Genomic DNA, 20,579 nt, shown 5'->3' with positions numbered 1-20,579 from the left:
CATGTTTCTAAGCCTGGTATGGAGATAGCTGAGGGTCAGGGGTGGACACTGGCATGACAGAAAGAAACCTCTCATAAGTAACTCATGGATGGTTAAGGGCCAAATGGGATCATGGAATCCTTAGTGAATATCTGACTGGATAGTTGACTGAATGCACCTACCACACCTTCCCGTCCCCACCAATACAACTTAGACTAAGCACCAGGCAAAGGAAGAACAGAGCCTGAATTGTCTGAGACTGTTCTATACTGGCAAAAGTAGAGCTTGAAGTAGAAATTAAGTCAAAGTTTAATAACAAGAAAGGAAAATAAATTTCTTACACATTTAGGTTTGTGGGCTTAGATTCGTACATTCTACAAAAGGAAAATAAAAAAGTGCAGGTGTGCTGACAGTGGAAAGAGGTGTGAAATTAGCATGACTGAAACATGATGAGTTTGGTGGGAAAGTCAAGTGATATACGCAGAGGGCTTGGTGTACAAAGACATGTAAAATGTGATCTCATCTTCAAGAAGATCACAGATGGCCCATAGAGATAAGTGTGTTCTTTAGAATATCAGAAGTAACCCAAGGGATTATATGCTAAGTGTAGCCACTGCAGAAATTCAGATGAGGGAATAACTAGTGAAGGTTGGTTGTCAGGAAAGGCCATACAACAGAGGGGTGGGACTTGAAATTGGCCATGAGAGAAGCATAAGACTGAGACAAATAATAGATACAAACAATGATGTGGTAGTAAAACTATGTGTGTTGTGTTTGAGAAACTGGAGAATAGCTATATTATGGCAGGTGTGTTAGAACATAGCTAGCTAAGGCACATTGGAGACATCCATCTGGTCCAGGTGTAGAACACTCAGCTAAAGACTGAACTTCAATCTGTAATCAGTGAGGAGCCATCACAAGTGTCTGGATAGAGGGAATTTCTGTCAAATGGAATGCATTAAAAAATTAATTTCCAACAGTGTGCAATTTTCCTTGTAGCAAACCAGACAGCCTTATTACATAAGATCAAACTAAAGCAGTTGGATAGGAGAGACAATACTCCAAAAAGGCAGAGAAACTAGAGGTACAAGCTGGAAACCAGAAACATAAGAGAAGCTAAACATTAAAGATGCTTTGATGGTGCAGCCTTAACTTGATGTTAGAGATTGTCTATGTAGACTTGCTTTGCAAATATTACACATCATTACTATTATTGTCTGAAAGGCAATATAGCAACGTGCGAATGAATGAGTGACCCATGTTTACAATTAGAGTTTAGTTTACTCACTGATCTTGGGGATTGTGTGAGGTCCAGTGTTGTCCCTAGGAAGTGATTTGCATAGATGCTCCTGTGCCCTATGTGGGCGTATGGAGAAAAGAGTACCCTTATAGAAATGTAAATCAGGAGAGGGCCTGGGTGGCTCAGTCGGTTAAGCTGCCCACTTCAGCTCAGGTCATGATCTCGCGGTTCATGGGTTCAAGCTCTGCGTCGGGGCTACATGTTGACAGGTCACAGCCTGGAGCCTGCTCTGGATTCTGTGTCTCCCTCTCTCTCTGCCCCTTCCCTGCTTGTGCTCTGCCTCTCTCTAAAATAAATAAAAATGTAAAAATATTAAAAAATAATAGAAATGTAACTCAGATTTGTCACTGTCTGTGTCACTGTGACCCTACACTGATTTCCTATTACAGTCAGAATAAATAAAAATCACACTTCTTACCATGGGTTACTTGGCTCTATATGATCTGGCCTGGTCCTTGCCACTGTCTGATTTGATTTCCTAGTACTGCTGGCCTGCTTCACCCCACTGCAGCCACATTGGATTCTTCCTATTTCTTTAACAAGACAACTATATTCCCATCCATGGACTTTGCTCTTATTGTGGTCTCTTCCCAAAACACTTGTCCTCAGATCTTTCTTCGGCTCAGCGCTTTGACTCATTCCCTGCTCAATTGTTCTTCCCCAAGACATGTTCCTTGACCGCGGCATCAAATAATCACCTCCATCTCCCACCCCACCACTCCTCTTTATTTTTGTCTAGCTTCAGTATTTTTTATTGCATTGATTAGTAACTGACACTGTAGTAGTAACTTATTTGTGTTCTTATTAATTTCTCTTACTAGAATGTAAGCTCTGTGAGGTCAAAGCCTTTGTCTAACACCTCTGTTAAGTCCTGGCCTGGAAGACGCTCTGACGCCTGTTGGTACTTGTTGTACAAATGAATAAATAAATGAAAAATATATCATTATTGCTATCATCATTCTGTTTTCTTTTTAAATTCCAATTCCAGTATAGTTACCATATATTGTGATATTAGCTTCAGTTGTATAATATGGCAACTCAACAATTCTATACTATTGCTATCATTCTTAAGAACCAATATTGACTGAGATCTTACCCACATGCTATGACTGGGTGATTAAATGCTGTACTTGGTTATTCCTCATAACCACTTCCCTCGTCCCTGAATCACTTAGTGGTGAGGTAACTTTTGTAAACTTACTCAGCTAGCAAAAGGATGAATCAAGAATTAAACCCGGGACTGCCAAGCTCCAGTAATCTTGTTTTATCATATGCTATATGTGGGAACCACCATGCCGTACAAGTGTATGTATGCGAGCATTAGTTCAGTGCCTGCAAATTAGTAACTGAAAGCAACTAACTCTCTTGGACAAAAATCTCTAAGTCAAAAGAAAACTTTGGGGAATGTAGCTGGCAGCATGCCATTGGTTTAAGGTCTCGATACCCTAAGCACAATGTTTTGCTGTTGTTGTTTTGTTTTGTTTTGGGCACCCAGAATTACCAATGGTATTTTATTTCATTTATACTTCAAGTTTTTATTTAAATTCTAGCTAGTTAACATATAGCATTATTGTTCGTCGTTTGTTTGCAGACTTAAAAAAATGCGTTTTTTCTTGGAGCACCAGGGTGGCTCAGGGGGTTAAGCTCCAACTCTTGATTTCAGCTCAGGTTACGATCTCACAGTTTGTGGGTTTGAGCCCCACACTGTGCCCTGCACTGACAGCGCGCAGCCTCTTGGGATTCTCTCTCCCCCCCATCTCTTTGCCCCTTCACCACTTGCACTCTGTCTCTCAAAATAAATAAACTCAAAAAAAGATGCCTATTTTCTTAAATGTATGCCCTGGCCTTTGGAATATTTCACTTCCAACAGTCTGAAACTGTGGCCGTTTTGGGAATACTAGTCTGATTATGGGGCCCTTAATTCGAAAACATGGTAGCTGGAAGGGCCTGGAAGTTTATATACTCCGTGGATTGCCCTTTACCAGTAACTGATAGGTACACGATTATGAAACTCAAAATCCATGGCCTCAGGTTGGGACCTCTTTGAGACAACCTAACATTCCAGAGTTCACCTCCAAGTTCAAGATAAAGCTGCTCTGCCTGAGACTTTGCCCAATACTGCACCCTTGCCTGGTTGGCTTTCTCCCCTTTCCTGTCCTGCTTCTCCCACTCTCTTGCCATTTTCCCTCGGAGCACTTTGTCAACAAATCACTCGTATGTTAAAATTTTTTCGGTTCTGGCTCTGATAGTAGAGAATCTAACCTAAGATAGTGATTCACCCAATTCCCCCCTAGTGCAAATGAGACTACTTTGGCCACGCCTAAATTGCCTTTCCCTAGACATCCATACTTTTCTCACCACTCATGTTCTTCCCAGACTTGTAAAGGTGAGATTTTTACTCCTTGGAGCCAAATGCTAGGGAAGATCCACTGTAAAGAAATAGCATTTTATAGAAGAATCACCTTGGGCGTGTATAGATCCTAGTTCTTTGCTTCCTGGAGCTCAAGCATAGATTTGACCTAACTCATTTCCTCCCCACATTCCTGGCTAGTAGACAAGTACAGGGAGGAAAGAAGGGCTGAGTCACTGAGGCTTAATTCACTTGCCTATTTCTTTGCCCTTAGAGCTTGCTTTAATTGAAGAAACTTTCAGTGGGATTAACTTTGCTACAAAAAAGCATTCTGGGTCTCCTTTCAAGGCAGGCCTTTGGCTGTATTAGAACAGCATGAATACTTAAAGCCTTTGAACAATGCAGATATTTTCTAGTTCTGAGTGAACTGTCTTTCCAGTTGGGTCCATAGAACTGACCTTCTCCTGTGTCATCTCTGTGCCTGCAACCGAAATATAGGAGCAGCAGGATATGGATGCAGTGACAGAAGCTAACTTCATCAGATAACTGGGCTAGGCCTTCTCTCTTGAGGCCCAGATAGGGTTCCCAAACATCAAGAAAGTTTAGGAAAGAACAAACTTGCCTCTTTACCATGGAAGACAGGAACACTGAGGAAAGATTGCCCTCATCTAATACCCTGCGTTGTAATTCTCAGGGTCTTGATAGAGTACCATTGTTTGGCTTAAGCCAAATGGGGGCATGCTTTGCATAAGAAAGTCAGAGAAGTAGTTAGGAATGCTCTTACCATGGAGTGATAGGAAGAGTACTGCAGTGGACATGAAGAAGTCCCCTGGGAAGTTGCTCTAGGTTGATCACTGACTGGTTGTGTGACCTTGGGAGATTGACTCAAGTTACCTGGGCAATGGTGTGTCCCTACTGTAGAATGAGGTGGTCTCTACCAGCTCACCATTGTCAGTTTTCTATGATTTTGTCTTTCTTTCAGTGGTATTCAGTGTTAGTACGGACATTGGGTGTTTTCTGTATCGGCTAGCCTTGGTGCAGAAGACTGGTGATTCCTCACGTGGCATTCTCCCCAGGGCATAGAGCTTTCCTGCTCCTTGCCCCGTATCTTGGAAAGTGGAAAGACTGCAAGCTGATCCAAGAGTCACTGAGCAACTGTCCAAATGTTCTGAAGGATGGCTACCCCATTGGCAATGTTTTTTTTAAAGTAAGCTCTACATTGGGGGTGCCTGGGTGACTCACCGTTTGTGGGTTTGAGCCCCATGTTGGGCCCTGTGCTGACAGCTCTGAGCCTGGAGCCCGCTTCAGATTCTGTGTCTCCCTCTCTCTTGGCCTCTCCCTTGCTCAAACTCTGTTTCTCACTCTCTCTCTCAAAAATAAATACACATAAAAAATATTTAAAACAGTAAGCTCTTCATTGAATGTGGGGCTCAAACTCATGACCCCAGGATCAAGAGCCACATGCTCTACTGACTGAGCCAGCCAGGTGCTCTCCCATTAGCAATTTTTAAATGTTTAAGCTATGGAGCAGCAGGAAAACAGACTTTTTCTAAAATTCTATTATCCTTTAGGGGCAAGAGTTTCCTGAAGTAGATATAGTGGCCTCTCTTTCGTGGTCATATATAAATGTGACATTGCAGGACCCGTTCCTGCAGGACCCCTTAATGAAAGCCACTTATTGACAGTCTCCCTATATTATTAGGCTATTACGATTTTGCTTGTGACACGTATCCCACAAGAGAGTCCAAATGCTGCTTCTCCAACAATGCCTTAGGTCTCTCTAATCAAAAGCATCTCTCTACTCTCTACTCTCCTAAGTAATTCATACCGTAATCTCTCCCTGCAAAGCCTTACTGACATTTGTTTGTTTCTTCATCTTCAACTACCTTCTCCCTAAATTCTAGACTATATGCACCTGAAGGACAAGGGCTAAGTCTTACACCTATGTTGATCCTTGAACCCAGAACACATTAGAAATGATGGCCTTTCAAGCATTGACACCAGTTTTATTCAACCATTTCAGAAGAGGCAGCAAGAATCAGAGGAAAGAGCAAAGATTTTAGAGTCAGGAAAGTGGTATTTCACTCCTGGTCCTTCTACTTACTCTCTGCATGGGCTTGTTCAAATTATTTCAAATATTCAGACCTCTGTAACAAATTCGAATTGAACCCGTAACATGGCAATGTCATCCCTTAACTTGACAGGACTGCATGAGGGCAGAAATATCTGTTGTAAAAATAAGCCTCAAGAAATAGTAGCCGATGTTATGATTATGTTTATGACTATTATTTGTCTCTATGGAATGCACCTATCTGTACTGTGGAAAGTGATATAAAAATGGATTGGATCTAAATTTGTGATATGGATTTTTTTTTCCTGGCCCAAGGTAATGAGAATATGTCATAGAGAAAGATGTTTGTAGATGAGAGGTAAACATGGGAGCCTTAACTTTGTTAAAATGTTTGATTTATAAGTATACACACACAGTGGTTTGTAGCAATTATGAAAAAAATGTTAACAATCATAATTTCTGTGGTGTAGTTACATGGACAGGTATCACACTACTTTTAAATTTTTTCATACCTTTAAAAGTACAAATACTATGTATGCTAAAAAAGAAAAATAAAGCTCACTTCTATACACACCATAAGGCTTAAGGTATTCTCTGTTGATACTAAGTATTTTTTTTTTTCCTTAATAGGAAGCATATCTCTGGTAAGCCAATGGGCAATCAAGGAGAAGCTAGAGTAGGTGTCAGTGGAGTTTCAAGCTCTGGGAAGAAATCCAGAGGAAGATGGAAAGAGCAGGTGAGATCTGAAATCTGAGGGTTATACCCCAGCTGGGGATTGGAACCCCCAACCATCACAGCTCTTTCCTTTCTATAACAGACAGGAGCCAAACAGTAGCTATTGCATTGTGTAGTGTGTTTGAAAAGACAACCTTCAATATGTGTATGAAGATAAACTTTGAATATGCCATGTAGCTTTGAATCTCTTCACCTTTTTCCTTCCTTATTCTGAAAGCCATTTAGGGAAAGAACAACATAAGAACTGTTTTTCCTGTGTATTATAACTGAAAGAAATCCATCAAATCTTTCCCAAATACTTAGTATGTTTTCAACACTTTACTTAGAAGTTGGGATAGAAAACTGTAAAACGATCACTGTGCAGGAAACACTTTCAAGAGATACATGGCCACCAAAACCCAAACAACAACCACAACCACATTGTGGTAACACCCATAGAAGCAGGGGTGATATTCAAACCATTTATCTAGCCATACCGAATGTGCACAGACCCCTCAGAATGTACACACTGACCGAGAATGGGTGCCTGCCCTAAAAAAATTAATGTTAACTGTTCTGAGGCAGGAAGGATCATTCTTGCATCAAGGAGTACCTGGGTTTTAAAGGCATTTTTGACAGTGTAGTTGGCAGCCATCTATTCTATTTGTTTTGTTTTCTATTTCACTTTTTACTTTCTCTTTTTTTTCCCCCGGAGAGTAAGAGAAGTGTTATGTTCTACATCACAACAACTATAATGCTTTCTAGTGGTCAGAAACAATCCCCTGCCAAAAATCAAAATGAATAGCAGAGTTCATCTGAACTGTGTCACAGAAACAGGAATATAAGCCAGGGCTATAGAGTCATACCTATGGCGGATAATCAATGAAGCTTGGTTGTGGAGGTGATGTTTCAAAAGTTAATCTTGAAAGCTGGGTCATCTTAAAGATAGATAAGATGGGTGAGAGTGAGGTCAATGCATTCTGTTGGAAAGAATAGTGTATCAAGGCACAGAAGCATGAAAATTCAAGGATTGTCTTTTCATTTTATAGTTCTCAAGTGACTAGTGTTTTGAGATTCATCAGTGAACAGCACACAGAAGCCTGTCTAGTCAAATTACATTCTAGCAGGGAAAGTGGTATAGGCAGAATTGGTTGGATGACATTAGACTTGAAGAGTGAACCAGTGGCGGACTGTAGATGGGCTTTATCTTTTCAGCAATGGCCAGCAGTTGAAGGGTTCTCCCTCCACTAAGGGGTCTGGGTGCATTGGAGATAGCCTGGGGGGTGACAGATTCTGGAACTGCCTAGCACAAGACCACAGGCATCTGCTTTCTGGATGTGTGTTTGTGTTCCTCCCAAGAGGAGTGATCCACTGAAAAATTACTTGCTAATTTAGAGATAGTAGTACCATCTACTACTCTGAAATGGAATGAAGGACTTGGTGTAACCCTTGGCTTTACCCCTACCTAGCTTTGTGAACTTGGACATGGATGTGACCTCTCAGAGCCTCAGCTCTTACCTGTAAACTATAACTAATAATGTTTGCTCTGCCTATTACATAAGACTGCAGAAGTCAAAAGAGGCAATTCATATGAAATTTCTTAGAAAACTTTGAATCAGTGTATATGAAGAATAGAAAGATTTCAAATTTATTTGTGTAATCAATCATAAGATCCTTTACCAGATTTCCTTTATCTTTGTTTTTCTTAATTTTCTGCATATATATATATATATATACATACATATATGAGAGGAGCTGTATATAGCTGTATATATATATATATATACACACACACACATATATATGTATATATATACAGTATATATATATATACTACATATATATGTACTACATATATAGTATTTTATATACATGTATATTTCATATACATATATATGATTACATATCATTTCTACATTATACACACACACATACATATATATGTATATGTATATATATACACGTATATATATATTTCCCCCCTGAGAGATTAAACCAGGATGCCTCAGCTGGGAGAGACATGTTATGGAGAGATATTGTCCTGGAAAATACCTCAGCTGTTGCACAATTCTTTGCTTTTATCCCAGAAACTCCCACAGCTTTCCTCGAAGTGGTATTAATTCTTATGGCGTCTTAATTTTATGTCAGTATGCAGCCCTGTGGTCTTCCTCAAGTGGTGGGCTACCTCATGTAGAACTACACACTTCTAGAATACTCATGGTAGTAAAAAACTTAGAGCTCTACTCCTCTAATAGGGCTAGAAAAGAACAAGACCTACCTGTCTTGTCCAAGGATTCATATAGCTCACAGCAGAGAGATGACTAGAACCTGAGCTCTGTACTCTAGAGTCCTTGTAGTTCAGTTCCTCTCATTTCTATCCCTAGCACATTCTCATCATCTCAGATTTGGATTCCTGATGCGTATGAACAAGAAGTGGAAAAGAAAACTTAATGTCTTCCTTCCAAAGTGTGGGAGGGTCTTTCTCAGAGAAAGCCTGCAAAATTTTGAAACTCAGACTAGGAGTTTTTTAATCTGGTAGGTTCCCAGGATTCACCTATGACAGATACATAAAAGTCTTTTCACAAATAAATAATAGAATAGAATAAAATAAAGTAAAATAAAAGCCTAGAGACCATTAACTATGCTTTAGGCTTTTTAGATTTTTTGTAAAGCTTATTTACTTATTTTGAGAGAAAGAGAGAGAGCTCACACAAGCAGGGGAGGGGCAGAGAGAAGGAGAGACAGAATCCCAAGCAGGCTCTGCACCGATGGTGCAGAGCCTGTGAAGAACGTGAAATCATGACCTGAGCTGAGATCAAGAGCTGGACACTTAACCAACTCACCATCCAGGCACCCCTGCTTCAGGCTTTTTAAAATAATGCTTTGCAGGTATTAACTCATCTAGTTCTCACAACAAAGTTACAAGGTACCACACTGCCCCCATTCTACACATGAGGCTCAGGCAAAGAGAAGTTAAGGAGCTTTCCCAAAGTCACCAGCTGGCAGTGGGAACATAGAGGGTCCTACTGCACAGCTAAGTCCTTGTTCGTATTTCCTACACACACACTTCAGTGCAGACACCGGTTTGCCGTAGTGTGGGAGAGACGATACATCCTCATGAACGTCAAGCATTCTCGGGCTTCAGGGGATTGTCCAGCTGGGAAGGACACTTGCCTCAGTTTCTCTAGGAGAGGGTAGGCTTAAAGTAAGAATGACAACGTTCTGCCATTAAGGACTACCTAGGTTTTTCGAAAGGAATTTTTGGGAGACAGGCCATGGAACTGGCTATAATTTTTTTTTTCCTTAAAAAATTTTGGGTAAGCAGAGAAGTTGTTAATCCTTAATCCAAGTACTGCAGTGAATATTCTTTTTTTTTTTTTTTTGCATTCAAAACCAAAACCAAAAAAAATCAAGAAGATCAAAGCAAGTGTAAGAGGTGTTTTGCACCATGAGCATAAAAGCCACAATTGGTTCCAACACTCCCAGAGTGCGAATTCCAGAAAGTGCTTTAGGCCAGGAGTGTTTGTGGCTAAACAAAAGCATGGGGGTGGGAAAACAGTAAAGCAAGTACAGAGGGAGAGAAAGATCCATTTGTAGGCAGCACCCAAAGTATTCATTGCCAAATTACGCTGAAAAAGAGGGTCAAAAAGAACAAGAACAAGGGTTTAGCTGTGGCATGGAAAAGAGACCTCTTCTAAGCAGAGGTTGTATTGTGTTGCACTAAAAGTGGGAAAGGAAGGTTGGGACTAGCAGTTCTTTGTTAGTGGCTAGTTGGATGCAGCCTTGCTGTGAGATGCAGGATAGTCCTATTTCCTGCCTGGACCTTGGTTTCCTCCTCCAGAAAATGGGGAAATTAGACCTGATGATTCCTAAGTTCCTTTTGGTCTATACCTCTAATATCATAGTGTTGTGTTTTTCTCCACCCTGACTTGTCCACAGTGCTTTGCAACAGACCAAAAAGTATCAAGGGAAGCTGAGCAATCTTTTGAACAGGAATCACTGAGGGAACCCTCAGCACCAAAGCCCATGTACCACTTCTGTGCAGACTTTTGCCGATCTCAGCCTGTCCGTCTGATTCTCATACCTTAACAAAGTTTTTACTTCTGATTCTTTCATTGTGAATGCACATGACCCATTCCACATGAGAAAGAGTGCCTGGTATTACACAAGAGTACCATGGAAATAATTGGGATGGAGTTCACAAGAAAATAGTCTTTCAGCCAAGAGACAGGCGCTCTTTTCCTCAGGAAAGGAAAAAAATGCATTATAATCATGAGAGAGAGGCAGACATTCACCACTCCTGCCACCCTCACCAAGGAAGGTCAAAGTGTTAAAGAGGCTGTGATGATGAGCAAAGACTGTGGTATTGTACCCCAGGACAAGAAGTAATGAGGCTGAGGAGATGAAAGACGGAGGGGAGAGGCAGCCAAGCTACGTTCTCATGAATAGGATATTATATGAGGGAAGAAGAAAAAGGGCAGTATATGAAAACACAGAACTCCCATTGATTACTGAATCCTGATTGAACACTAGCCAGCTAGGGGACACCATGATGCCTTCTGCCAAGTCCTGGTAAGGCTACACTTAGATATGACTTCCTGTCCTGCATGTGACTCTTGAAGTTATCACAGGTCTGAAGGTAGGGGTCGATATGAATGGAGGCAACTGCCTCCAAGGAATGGCCTGAAGTTCTTGACAAAGTATGAATAACCCTGGAGCCCTATCCACCGTAGAGGGAATCACGACTCTTCTGGGAATATCAGGTGTGCACAGAGAATGAAATACCGTGTGGATGTCTCTGGTAGTAAAGAGAGGGAGTTAGGCAATGAAATGGGACTGTTTCAAAGATAATTTTCACATCATTTTGCTGAGTTTGTGTTGCTTATGAGTAAACCAGGTAGGGTAAAACACTTTAGGGTCCCTGAAAAAGCAAAAGACAAAGGGAAAAGATGGACCCCTGTCCCAAAAGTAGTAAAAGAAAAATACACACACACACACACACACACACACACACACATTCCCAGTGGCCCGAGAATCACTCTGAACACCAGGTGTTAGACTTCCTAGGGCTTTCTCCTGCCTGGGTGAGTTTCACAAAGGTGAATTTCCTAGAACATTATTTTAAAAGAATATTGGATATTTATGAATACCAGGATTTGTTTCACTATACCAAACACACTGGTACCTTGATGACACTCCAGTTTTAGAATCCTTGGGCACAGATGTTCTGAACATATCCAAAATGCGTCTGGCAGGAGGCCCTGTAGAATGACACAGCAGAATTTCTATTTATTTCACAGCCCGGAATCTGACAATGGGTTGCTCTTTGTGTTCTTTTTCTTTTCAATCTCATTTAAAATCCAGGCTTTTCTAAACCCTAGGTATTGTGAGTGCTTTCAAGTTCTTTCTCTAACTTTTAGGAAGGTATTGGTTAATTGACAAAAAATTAGATACAGTTTGATGCAGACCTAGCTGAAAAACGGTAGGGCAGGATGACCAACTTATAAAAGGTAGTACCTAGAGTTTAGAAATATAAAACCATTATTCCGAATCATTATGATTTCTTTTACAGACAAAATTTGGTATTCCTCAAATTCTAGAGCAAATGTCAGATGAGTTAAAGTACCATAAAATTCTTACTATACTCTCTGCAGCTCCCTATGCAAAACTCTCTTTGCTAGAAATCTCTTCCTGTCTCTTGGCCTTCAGCATGTAGCTTTTACTCGAATTACAAAATACTATACCCTCCAAGGTCCTAGACCGAGAATTCTGATCTCACAATTGCAAAGGAGAAACCTACCTGCCAGTACTTGTCATCCACTTGGCACATGGATTCAGGATCAGTGTGCAGAATTACAAATCTCATAAATTTCAAGTGCACACCCAACACTGACTCTAAAATCTATACTTTAAAATTGTGAATGATTCATATATATATACATATACATATATATATATACATATGTACACATATATGTGTGTATATATACATATATATGTGTACATATGTATATATATATATGGCTTTGTGACTGTAATTTGTCTTAAAATTATAACCTTATATCTATTTTGGCAGACTTGTTTCAGGACACTCTTAAGCTCTCTTTAACGGATATTGCTGAAATATGTGCCAGGGGTTCACAACCCTCAGATTACAGATGTGAAGATGAGGTGCAGAAAATCAAGCACCTGGCCCCAGTCACCAGACTTACTTCAGTGTAGTGTTCTTTCAACCCCATCTCTTTGTATTTCCATGAAAACCCAGGGGAGGGGCAGGGAGAGGGGGACAGAGAATCTGAAGTGAGCTCTGCGTTGACATCAGAGAGTCCAGTGCAGGGCCTGAACCACGAGATCATGACCTGAGCCCAAGTTGGATGCTCAACCAACTGAGCTACCCAGGTGCCCCTCTATAGAACCATTTCTGATATGATCCTGAAGCACCAGGAGAAAAGACAATGTCAATCAAGCTCGGAAAAATAATAATGGACACTATGGCTTTTGGGGGTACAAAGAGGATGCTGAGAAATCTAAACTTAAGGCTAGAAGTCCCTTATGTGCTAGTTTATCTTATAAGAGAACCAAAGAATATGTAAGAGAAAGAGTCATTGAAGGGAGGATGCCAATCTGTGGGTGCCCTGATTCAAGATTAAGAGTATCTTCCCTGATTCAGGAAGGCTCGATTATGTACCCACCACTCACGTGTAGCCCTTTATTCTATACTTTTATTTTGCTATCAGAAGTGCCTTGTATACCAACTGGCATCCCTGGGTTACCTTCCTAAAGAATCCGAACAGTACACCCAAAAGCAGAAATATGGTCCTCAGAAGTCCTATGCAAATCGGGTAAATTTTGGTGCACACGAAGTATTAAAGAATAATGACTCATGTTTTTTTAGAAACACAGGATGGGCAAGCTCTTGTCACCAAAATTTACATGGAGAAATTCTACTTGCTGAATAATTAACCATATGAGTACCATATATCCTTTGTATCCCTAGAACTATATTGCTCAACCATTGAGCCTTTTGTTTGAGAAAATTCATCTAGGAGATAATCACATGAAAACTCAGTCTGACATTTAACTTAATCAACCTCACCATCAACATTAGAGTCCAAAGTGGCGCTGTCTCTTTATATTCATCTCCTGATTTAACAATTTTGAAACACCTTTTTATGTCAATTTTTAAATTTCTTTAATTTCTTTAATTTCTTTCTTTATGGGGATCAAATGAAAGATTATGAATTCTTAGGAAAAACTAAAAACAGACTACAAAGACGAGACTACAAAGACCACTATCCCTTCTTGAAAGATGATGCAGTACTTTAGAGCAACATGGCAAGAAAACTAGATATTAGGCAACAGTAAATTCATCTCACTACCCTTCTGGGTTTCTTATTGCATCATCTTTCTGGGCCAGCTGTCTAATAAGACTGTAATGAAAGTCACTTGTATAATTTTACATCTTCTAATGGGCACATAAAATATAAAAAGAAACAGATAAAATTAATTCTAATAACATATTATTTAATCCACAATATCTTTTAACACGTAATCAACATGAAAATTATCAATGAGATATTTCATATTCTTTACTTTTATTAAGCCTCTGCTATCAAATATATATTTTTCACTTACAGCACATCTCAGTTTTAAATACCCACAATTTCAAGTGCTCAGCAATCATATGCAGCGAGTGGCTACCATATCAGCACGGTTTTGGACAATTCCACCATTCTTCCTTTTTTAAAAATTTTAGCCTTTTGTTTATTGGCTCATTAGAATTGACAAGTAAGAATAAAGTAATTCCTACCATGGTAAAGAGACAAAATGTCTCAATATATGAAAAAGCAAAACCACTAAATTTCCATACTGCATTTTAGATTTATATGATAATATAAATGCTGTGATAATCGTAAGGAATACATTTAATTGTTTCTTTAAGTAGTTGTGGAATTGTTAAAACAACAGTAAGAGAACATAAAACTGAAAAAAAAATGGGCCAAAGACTTGAACAGACATATCTAAACATATTTGAACAGACATATCTAAAAAAGATATACAGGTGAAAAATAAGCCTATGAAAAGATGCTCCACATATGTCATCAGGGAAATGCATATGAAAACAATGAGGTACCACTGTATACCTATTAGAATGGTCAAAATCCAGAATACTAACAACACTAAAGGTTGGCAAGGACGTAAAGCAACTGGAACTCTCATTCATTGTTGACGGGAAGGCAAAATGGTACAGCCACTTTGGAAGACAGTTTGACAGTTGGTTACAAAACTAAACATACTCTTACCATGCAATCCACCGATCATGCTCCTTGGAATTACTCAAAAGAGTTGAAAACTTATACCCATGCAGAAACTTGCACACGGATGTTTATAGAGACTTTATTCACAATTGCCCAAATTTGGAAGTCACCAAGATGTCCTACAGAAAGTGAAAGGACAAAAAAACGGGTACACCCAGACAATGGAATATTATTCAACACTAAAAAGAAATGAGCTATTAAGCCATGAAAAGGCATGGAGGAAACTGAAACGCATATGACTAAGTGGAAGAAGTCCATCTGAAAAGACTACATGCTGTATGATTCTAGCTATATGACATTCTGGAAGAAGCAAAACCATGGAGATTGTAAGAGGATTGCCAGATAGTAAGAGTGGTTGCCAGGAGTTTTGGGGTGGGAGGAATTTCAGGGAAGTGAAACTACTCTTTATGGTCCTGCAATGATGGATACGTGTCACTGTATATTTGTCCAAACCCATAGCAAATCAGCACCAAGTGTGAACCCTAATGGAACCCATGGGCTTTGGGTGATTATGAGGTGTCAATGAAGGTTCCTCAATTGTAACACATGGCCCGCTCTGGTGGGGGGGTGCTGATAATGAGGAAAGCTGTGCATGTGTGAGGTCAGAGGCTACATGGGAAAGTTATGCTATCCTCTCAATTTTACGACGAAACACTACACTAAAAAAGTCTTGGGGCGCCTGGGTGGCGCAGTCGGTTAAGCGTCCGACTTCAGCCAGGTCAGGATCTCGCGGCCCGTGAGTTCGAGCCCCGCGTCAGGCTCTGGGCTGATGGCTCAGAGCCTGGAGCCTGTTTCCGATTCTGTGTGTCCCTCTCTCTCTGCCCCTCCCCCGTTCATGCTCTGTCTCTCTCTGTCCCAAAAATAAATAAACGTTGAAAAAAAAAAGTCTTAAAATGTTTCTATCAAGTTTTTGTTTTACACTTCAGAAGATTTCTAAGAGACAATAAAAGCCATGAAGTAGAAATCTATATGAATAGCTAGAACTGCTCAAAAAAATAAGTTTATTTGATTATAAAGTGCCTTAATAGCATATCAAGAATTAACCATTTTCTTTGCTCTTTATTTTTCTTTTCTTGGAAACATTGTATTAATCATTTCATTTTGGAGGCTCTATCACCTAGATTTTAAGGAATAAGAATTTTGAACTTTTTGGTACCCCTAATTTAAGCTGAATCTTCTTTGCCTATTTGAATGTACATATACATGATGTGATTCTATATATAAACAGGAAAACAAACTGATATTTTTAAAGTGTTATGTATTATATCCAATGTCATTCCATAGTTATTTATAAATCTAAGCTATTAAACTGTTTTCATGCCATCTAATGTAGCCCATAAAAGAACAAACTTTCCTATTTCTTTAGTAAAAATCATCAAACCATTTTGATAGTAGATATTTTATTGGCTGAATCAATGTATATAATTGAGAGTTGAGATTAACACTGAGTTTAAAGGGGAACATGCCCAGAGCCCACCATCTGTAGTGCCGTTTCCACATACAACCAGGCATCTGCATCCCTTCCCAACACTGCTGAGGTCATTGTCATGGGAAAATCACTAAATAGACATTAGGAGTATCTGTAGTTTAGTTCCTATTCCAAAGCAAACTCATTCTGATTTCAATCAAATAAAGTATTAAATCTGTGAGTATCTCATGTACCAAATGAGGGTATTTTCCCGGTCTTTCCTACCTCATAGATTGGTGAAAATAAGAAAATAATAACAATTTTCTCTGAGATGAGAAACATCAATATTTGAATCTCTGTAATGTCTCTTTCCTCTCCCTCAATGATAAAAATAAAGCCAAAGGACAGACAGACACACACACACGCATACACACATGTACACACACATGAACACACACACCGTCAACACCATTTCTTGATGCATTTTTATTTATTTTGTAAATTTTATTGCATGCCCTGGCAAACATGGGTGTGCCTCTGGCTCACCAAAATCCCATTACACAAAATACCAAAAGACAAGCAACAGAAGCTTAAAAAAAAAAAAAAAGTATCACATCTATAAGAAAGAAACTTTCAAAAACATTAATAAAGCATATAAAACATTTGACATTTAATTTTTGTACAATTATAAAAATAATAAAAAAACACAACCTTTAACATTTAACATCCCACATACTGTACTTTAGGAGAATGTCAAGAAAACAAGAGGTCAGTGGAATTAATGAAGAAAGTTCTATTCTCCTTTTCTGTTTCTAATCACCTCCAAACAAAAACCTTTCTACTCCTCAGCTAACTGCATTGAGCTGAGGCCACCAGAACTCCATTAAGCCCACTCCCACTTGTCTGTCCCTAATACTCTTTCACCCCTTATCCTAGCTACTCATACACTCAAAGAGTGCAAGTTGCCACCAGGACATGAGGCCAGTAGTTGTGCTTAGCCTTGGCTAGTGCCAAACACATGATACAGTACAGGGATTTCTGAGTCCTTAGTGCTACCTGAACAGTGCTGAAATAGCTCAGAAGAAGTCCTAGGTTTGTTCAAACACTCAGGACAGTAGAGGAAGCTATTTCCCTCCTCGCATTGCCAATGCACAGCTTTTATTCTTCCCCTTAATGGGTTTTCAAATCCACATATTTATTCCACAAAGTAACAGTGCCCACAACCATTTAAGCACAATAAAACTTTGAAATCAAGGACTCACTCTCTTTTAACATACAAAATAAAAATAATAATAAAAAACAACTTTCCCATCCCCCTATCTTACAGTTATGGCATTTATTTTCTTATTTGACATTGTCATCTTACTAAGCGGTGTTTCCATGAAAATATAAAAACAATAATAATAATAATAATAAAAAAAATTTGAACTGTGGTTCTGGAAAACCCACTATCCCAAGAAGAAAACAAAAATTGAAACACAAAGTAGGCAATATCACACACAAAACATATGTACACATTTCAGATGAAACTCACACATTATATTTTTGAGCCAGTTTAGCCCTTTTGCACTTTAAAACAGAAATGGAAGCTTATGTGCAATCAAAGCCCTTTACTAGAATGCACAGAAGGATTTTAGAGCTCATTAGGATATGTACAAAATATTTGTTTTAGAGTTTGGAAAAAAAAAGTATCTTTCTGAAAGATCTATAGGAGTATCGTCATTTACAGGTTTTCTCAAAGTCTGAAGACAATTCTATGTTTAAGTGGTTCAAGCAACGCCTCCCTTGGAAGGCTGACCCCCTCATCTGTGGGGACATTTTTATGTCTATGACAGTCCAGAGGAGAGATGGACGGGAAATTGGATTCTCACAGTTATTTTCCAACAAACTCAAACTCTTATTGATCAAAAATGAAAAGTTATATAGTGATGCAACTGATGCCACAGGAAAGCTGATCTCATAATCTTATATTTTCCAAATCACTACTGTTTTCATCCTTGGAGAGAGAAAGATAAACGAGCTTCTACTTGCGGAGTTTTACATCATTGGAGGATTTCCAAAAGAAACTTTTACCAAATAATATTATCTGTGTTTCAAAAGGTCTTCTAAGAATTTCAGTTCACAGCTCACTGACTGCTTACCGTTTAGAGGAGATTCAGTATTTCTGTATGATTCCTGTTTTTCCTGGATATTCTTAATAAACCTTATGACTTCAGTGTAAGAACTAGATAGAGGGCATTCATTCTAATCAAATCAAACTTAATTTGAACAGTGGTAGCAAATGTCTAATTGACTTAGTCAACCCAGTACTGAAACTTAGTTTTCAGGCTTCTGTAATGGCCACAAATGTTTTCCCAATAAATATTAAGAGATAAGGCATCTGGTATTAAATGTAAGTGGATTGCTGATATACCCAGATATATATACCAGATGTGTTTGACCCGGTTGCCACACACCTTTTAAGAATTATTAGGCATTACCTACATTCCCCATTCCCAACCAAAAGCAAGAGAGGCTATTTCCCTTCTTCCAGTGCCACACTCCTGTGACAGTGTGAACGTGGATTTTTTTTCTTGTGATTGGACTAAAAATAACCCCAAAGTGAACAAGCGTCACTAACAGCAGTGCCAGTAACATAAAGTACGCCAACATACACAACTGTGGATATATGTATACAGTCTCTCCCATATGATAAGCAATGGTAAATACAACTGGATGCATCCAAAGGTTTGATGTGCCAACTGTTTAATATCAAAATAAGTGAAGGGACATTTTTGTCACTCACATGTGCCGTCAAGCTCCAGATACCTATTACCATACATGATACCCCTTGAAATAAAGGGTATAGATAAACCATCCAAACAAGTAAATTAAAAAAAAAATAATAAGTTGATAAGTGCAACTCAATTTCCTTTCCTTTAAATTACATTTAAACAAAACTCAATGTCCCCCACCCAAAAATACATACTGTATATTTATATATTTATATATATAGTCTTAGACTATAAGGGTGAAAATGCTTTATAAAAGTCAATGAGAAATCTTTGCAGCTTAAGGAGACACCCACTGCTCTTTTGCTCACTTCCACCTAGCCATGGTAACTTCAGTCCTGCAAGCAATAGATTTGGAGGCTTAAAGCCAGAATCAGAATCAGATGCCAGGTTGGACATTAAATCAAAGGTAGCCTCTTACTTCTTCTTCCCTTAAGAAACCAGACTGAGAAGAGGAAGGAGAAGACCTAGGGAAAACGCTCTGAAGGTCAAGCACTAGTGCTTTGTAGGGAGGCAGACAGATGGGGACAGGATGGTAAGAGTTCACACGGTGGTGCTCACTCCCCCTCTTCCTTGATGCGCTGTTGCTTGTTGCGACGAGCATCCATGTCAAAGTTGAAGTCATTCCACTCATCGCGGGGCGGGAAGGAGATGGTCTGGCGCAGGGTGAAGCGCACAGCGTCAATAACGCGCTCGCCCCGGGTCTCACTGGATCCCACGCTGACTGTGGAGGCACCACTTGGGGTCCTCAGGAGGTGGGGAGGGGAGGAGAAGTCGTGGAGCTGTCGGTGGTCCAGGATGCCCTTCCAGATGGCATGTCTGAATTGCTCAGGGATTTTTAGACTTGCCAAATCCTGTGCAATAAGAAAGGGGAGCAAACAGATTTAGGACAAAGGGACAGACTGACTATTTAGTCCACATCATTTTATCATTCCCCAGTGTTCTGATTTAACTGTCTGGAATTGATTGATCTCCAAATTGGAAAATAAAATTAATTCTCTGGTAACACTTGCCATTATATGTAAGCAAAAGGCACAGCCTTGAGGTGCCATTTCTGCTTGTGGATAACACCCCACTTGCTCTCTAATGGTCTGTTTTTTCACTGGTAAAGTAGGGATAGTTAGATCAGAGGGCAAAAGTCCTAAACCAAAAACATGAGATAAAGGTACCTTCCAACTCTTAAATCTACCTGGCTCTAGTCACTAGAAGAAAGATATCAATGGAACATCACCACTGCTCAAATGAGTAGATGAGGAAAAAAAAGGCTTATTAATAGGTAATGAACACTGTCTGTATACCAGGAACTGAACTAATTATTTTGTATACATGATCTCATTTAATGCTCAGATTAGTGGTAGATACTATTGCACCTGCTTTATAGATTGAAAAGCTGAAGTTCAGAGAGGTTGACAAGTCTAAAGTTATACAACTAAGTAAATGAAATGGGGACTCAGGACAGCCTCTGAGCCTAAACTGCCCTAATGGCCAGAAGGTCTCTTGGTGTTTGGATAAACCAGGGTATCCAAATGCAAAGTATGTGTCCATCCTCTATTAATGGGGGTAGAAGGCATTACAAATATGCCCGAGCTTTACTATCTGTGGAGACATCTCTTACATTTTTATCTGCATTATCTCTTCATTAGCTTGTTTCAGTGATGGCTCACATTT

At 39.4% G+C, this 20,579-nt stretch overlaps 1 protein-coding gene across 3 annotated transcripts in view; it reads right to left on the bottom strand.

Annotated features, from left to right (window-relative positions):
• Positions 1–16,786: 16,786 nt before the first annotated feature.
• TP63 (tumor protein p63) overlaps positions 16,787–20,579 on the bottom strand; it is a 103,202-nt gene continuing 99,409 nt past the window's right edge. For 2 of the 3 annotated variants that reach the window (XM_047875897.1, XM_047875898.1), the window contains exon 12: positions 16,787–19,765. In XM_047875897.1, coding sequence (XP_047731853.1) covers positions 19,469–19,765 — 297 coding nt within the window. In that variant the 3' untranslated portion in view covers positions 16,787–19,468. The remainder of the gene's footprint in view (positions 19,766–20,579) is intronic. The other variant, XM_047875899.1, reaches the window with a different exon arrangement.

The sequence above is a fragment of the Prionailurus viverrinus genome, chromosome C2 (assembly GCF_022837055.1).
Source record: "Prionailurus viverrinus isolate Anna chromosome C2, UM_Priviv_1.0, whole genome shotgun sequence".
NCBI lineage: Eukaryota > Metazoa > Chordata > Mammalia > Carnivora > Felidae > Prionailurus > Prionailurus viverrinus.
The sequence above is the reverse complement of the archived record's forward strand: the minus strand, read 5'-3'. Positions and strand labels throughout refer to the sequence as shown.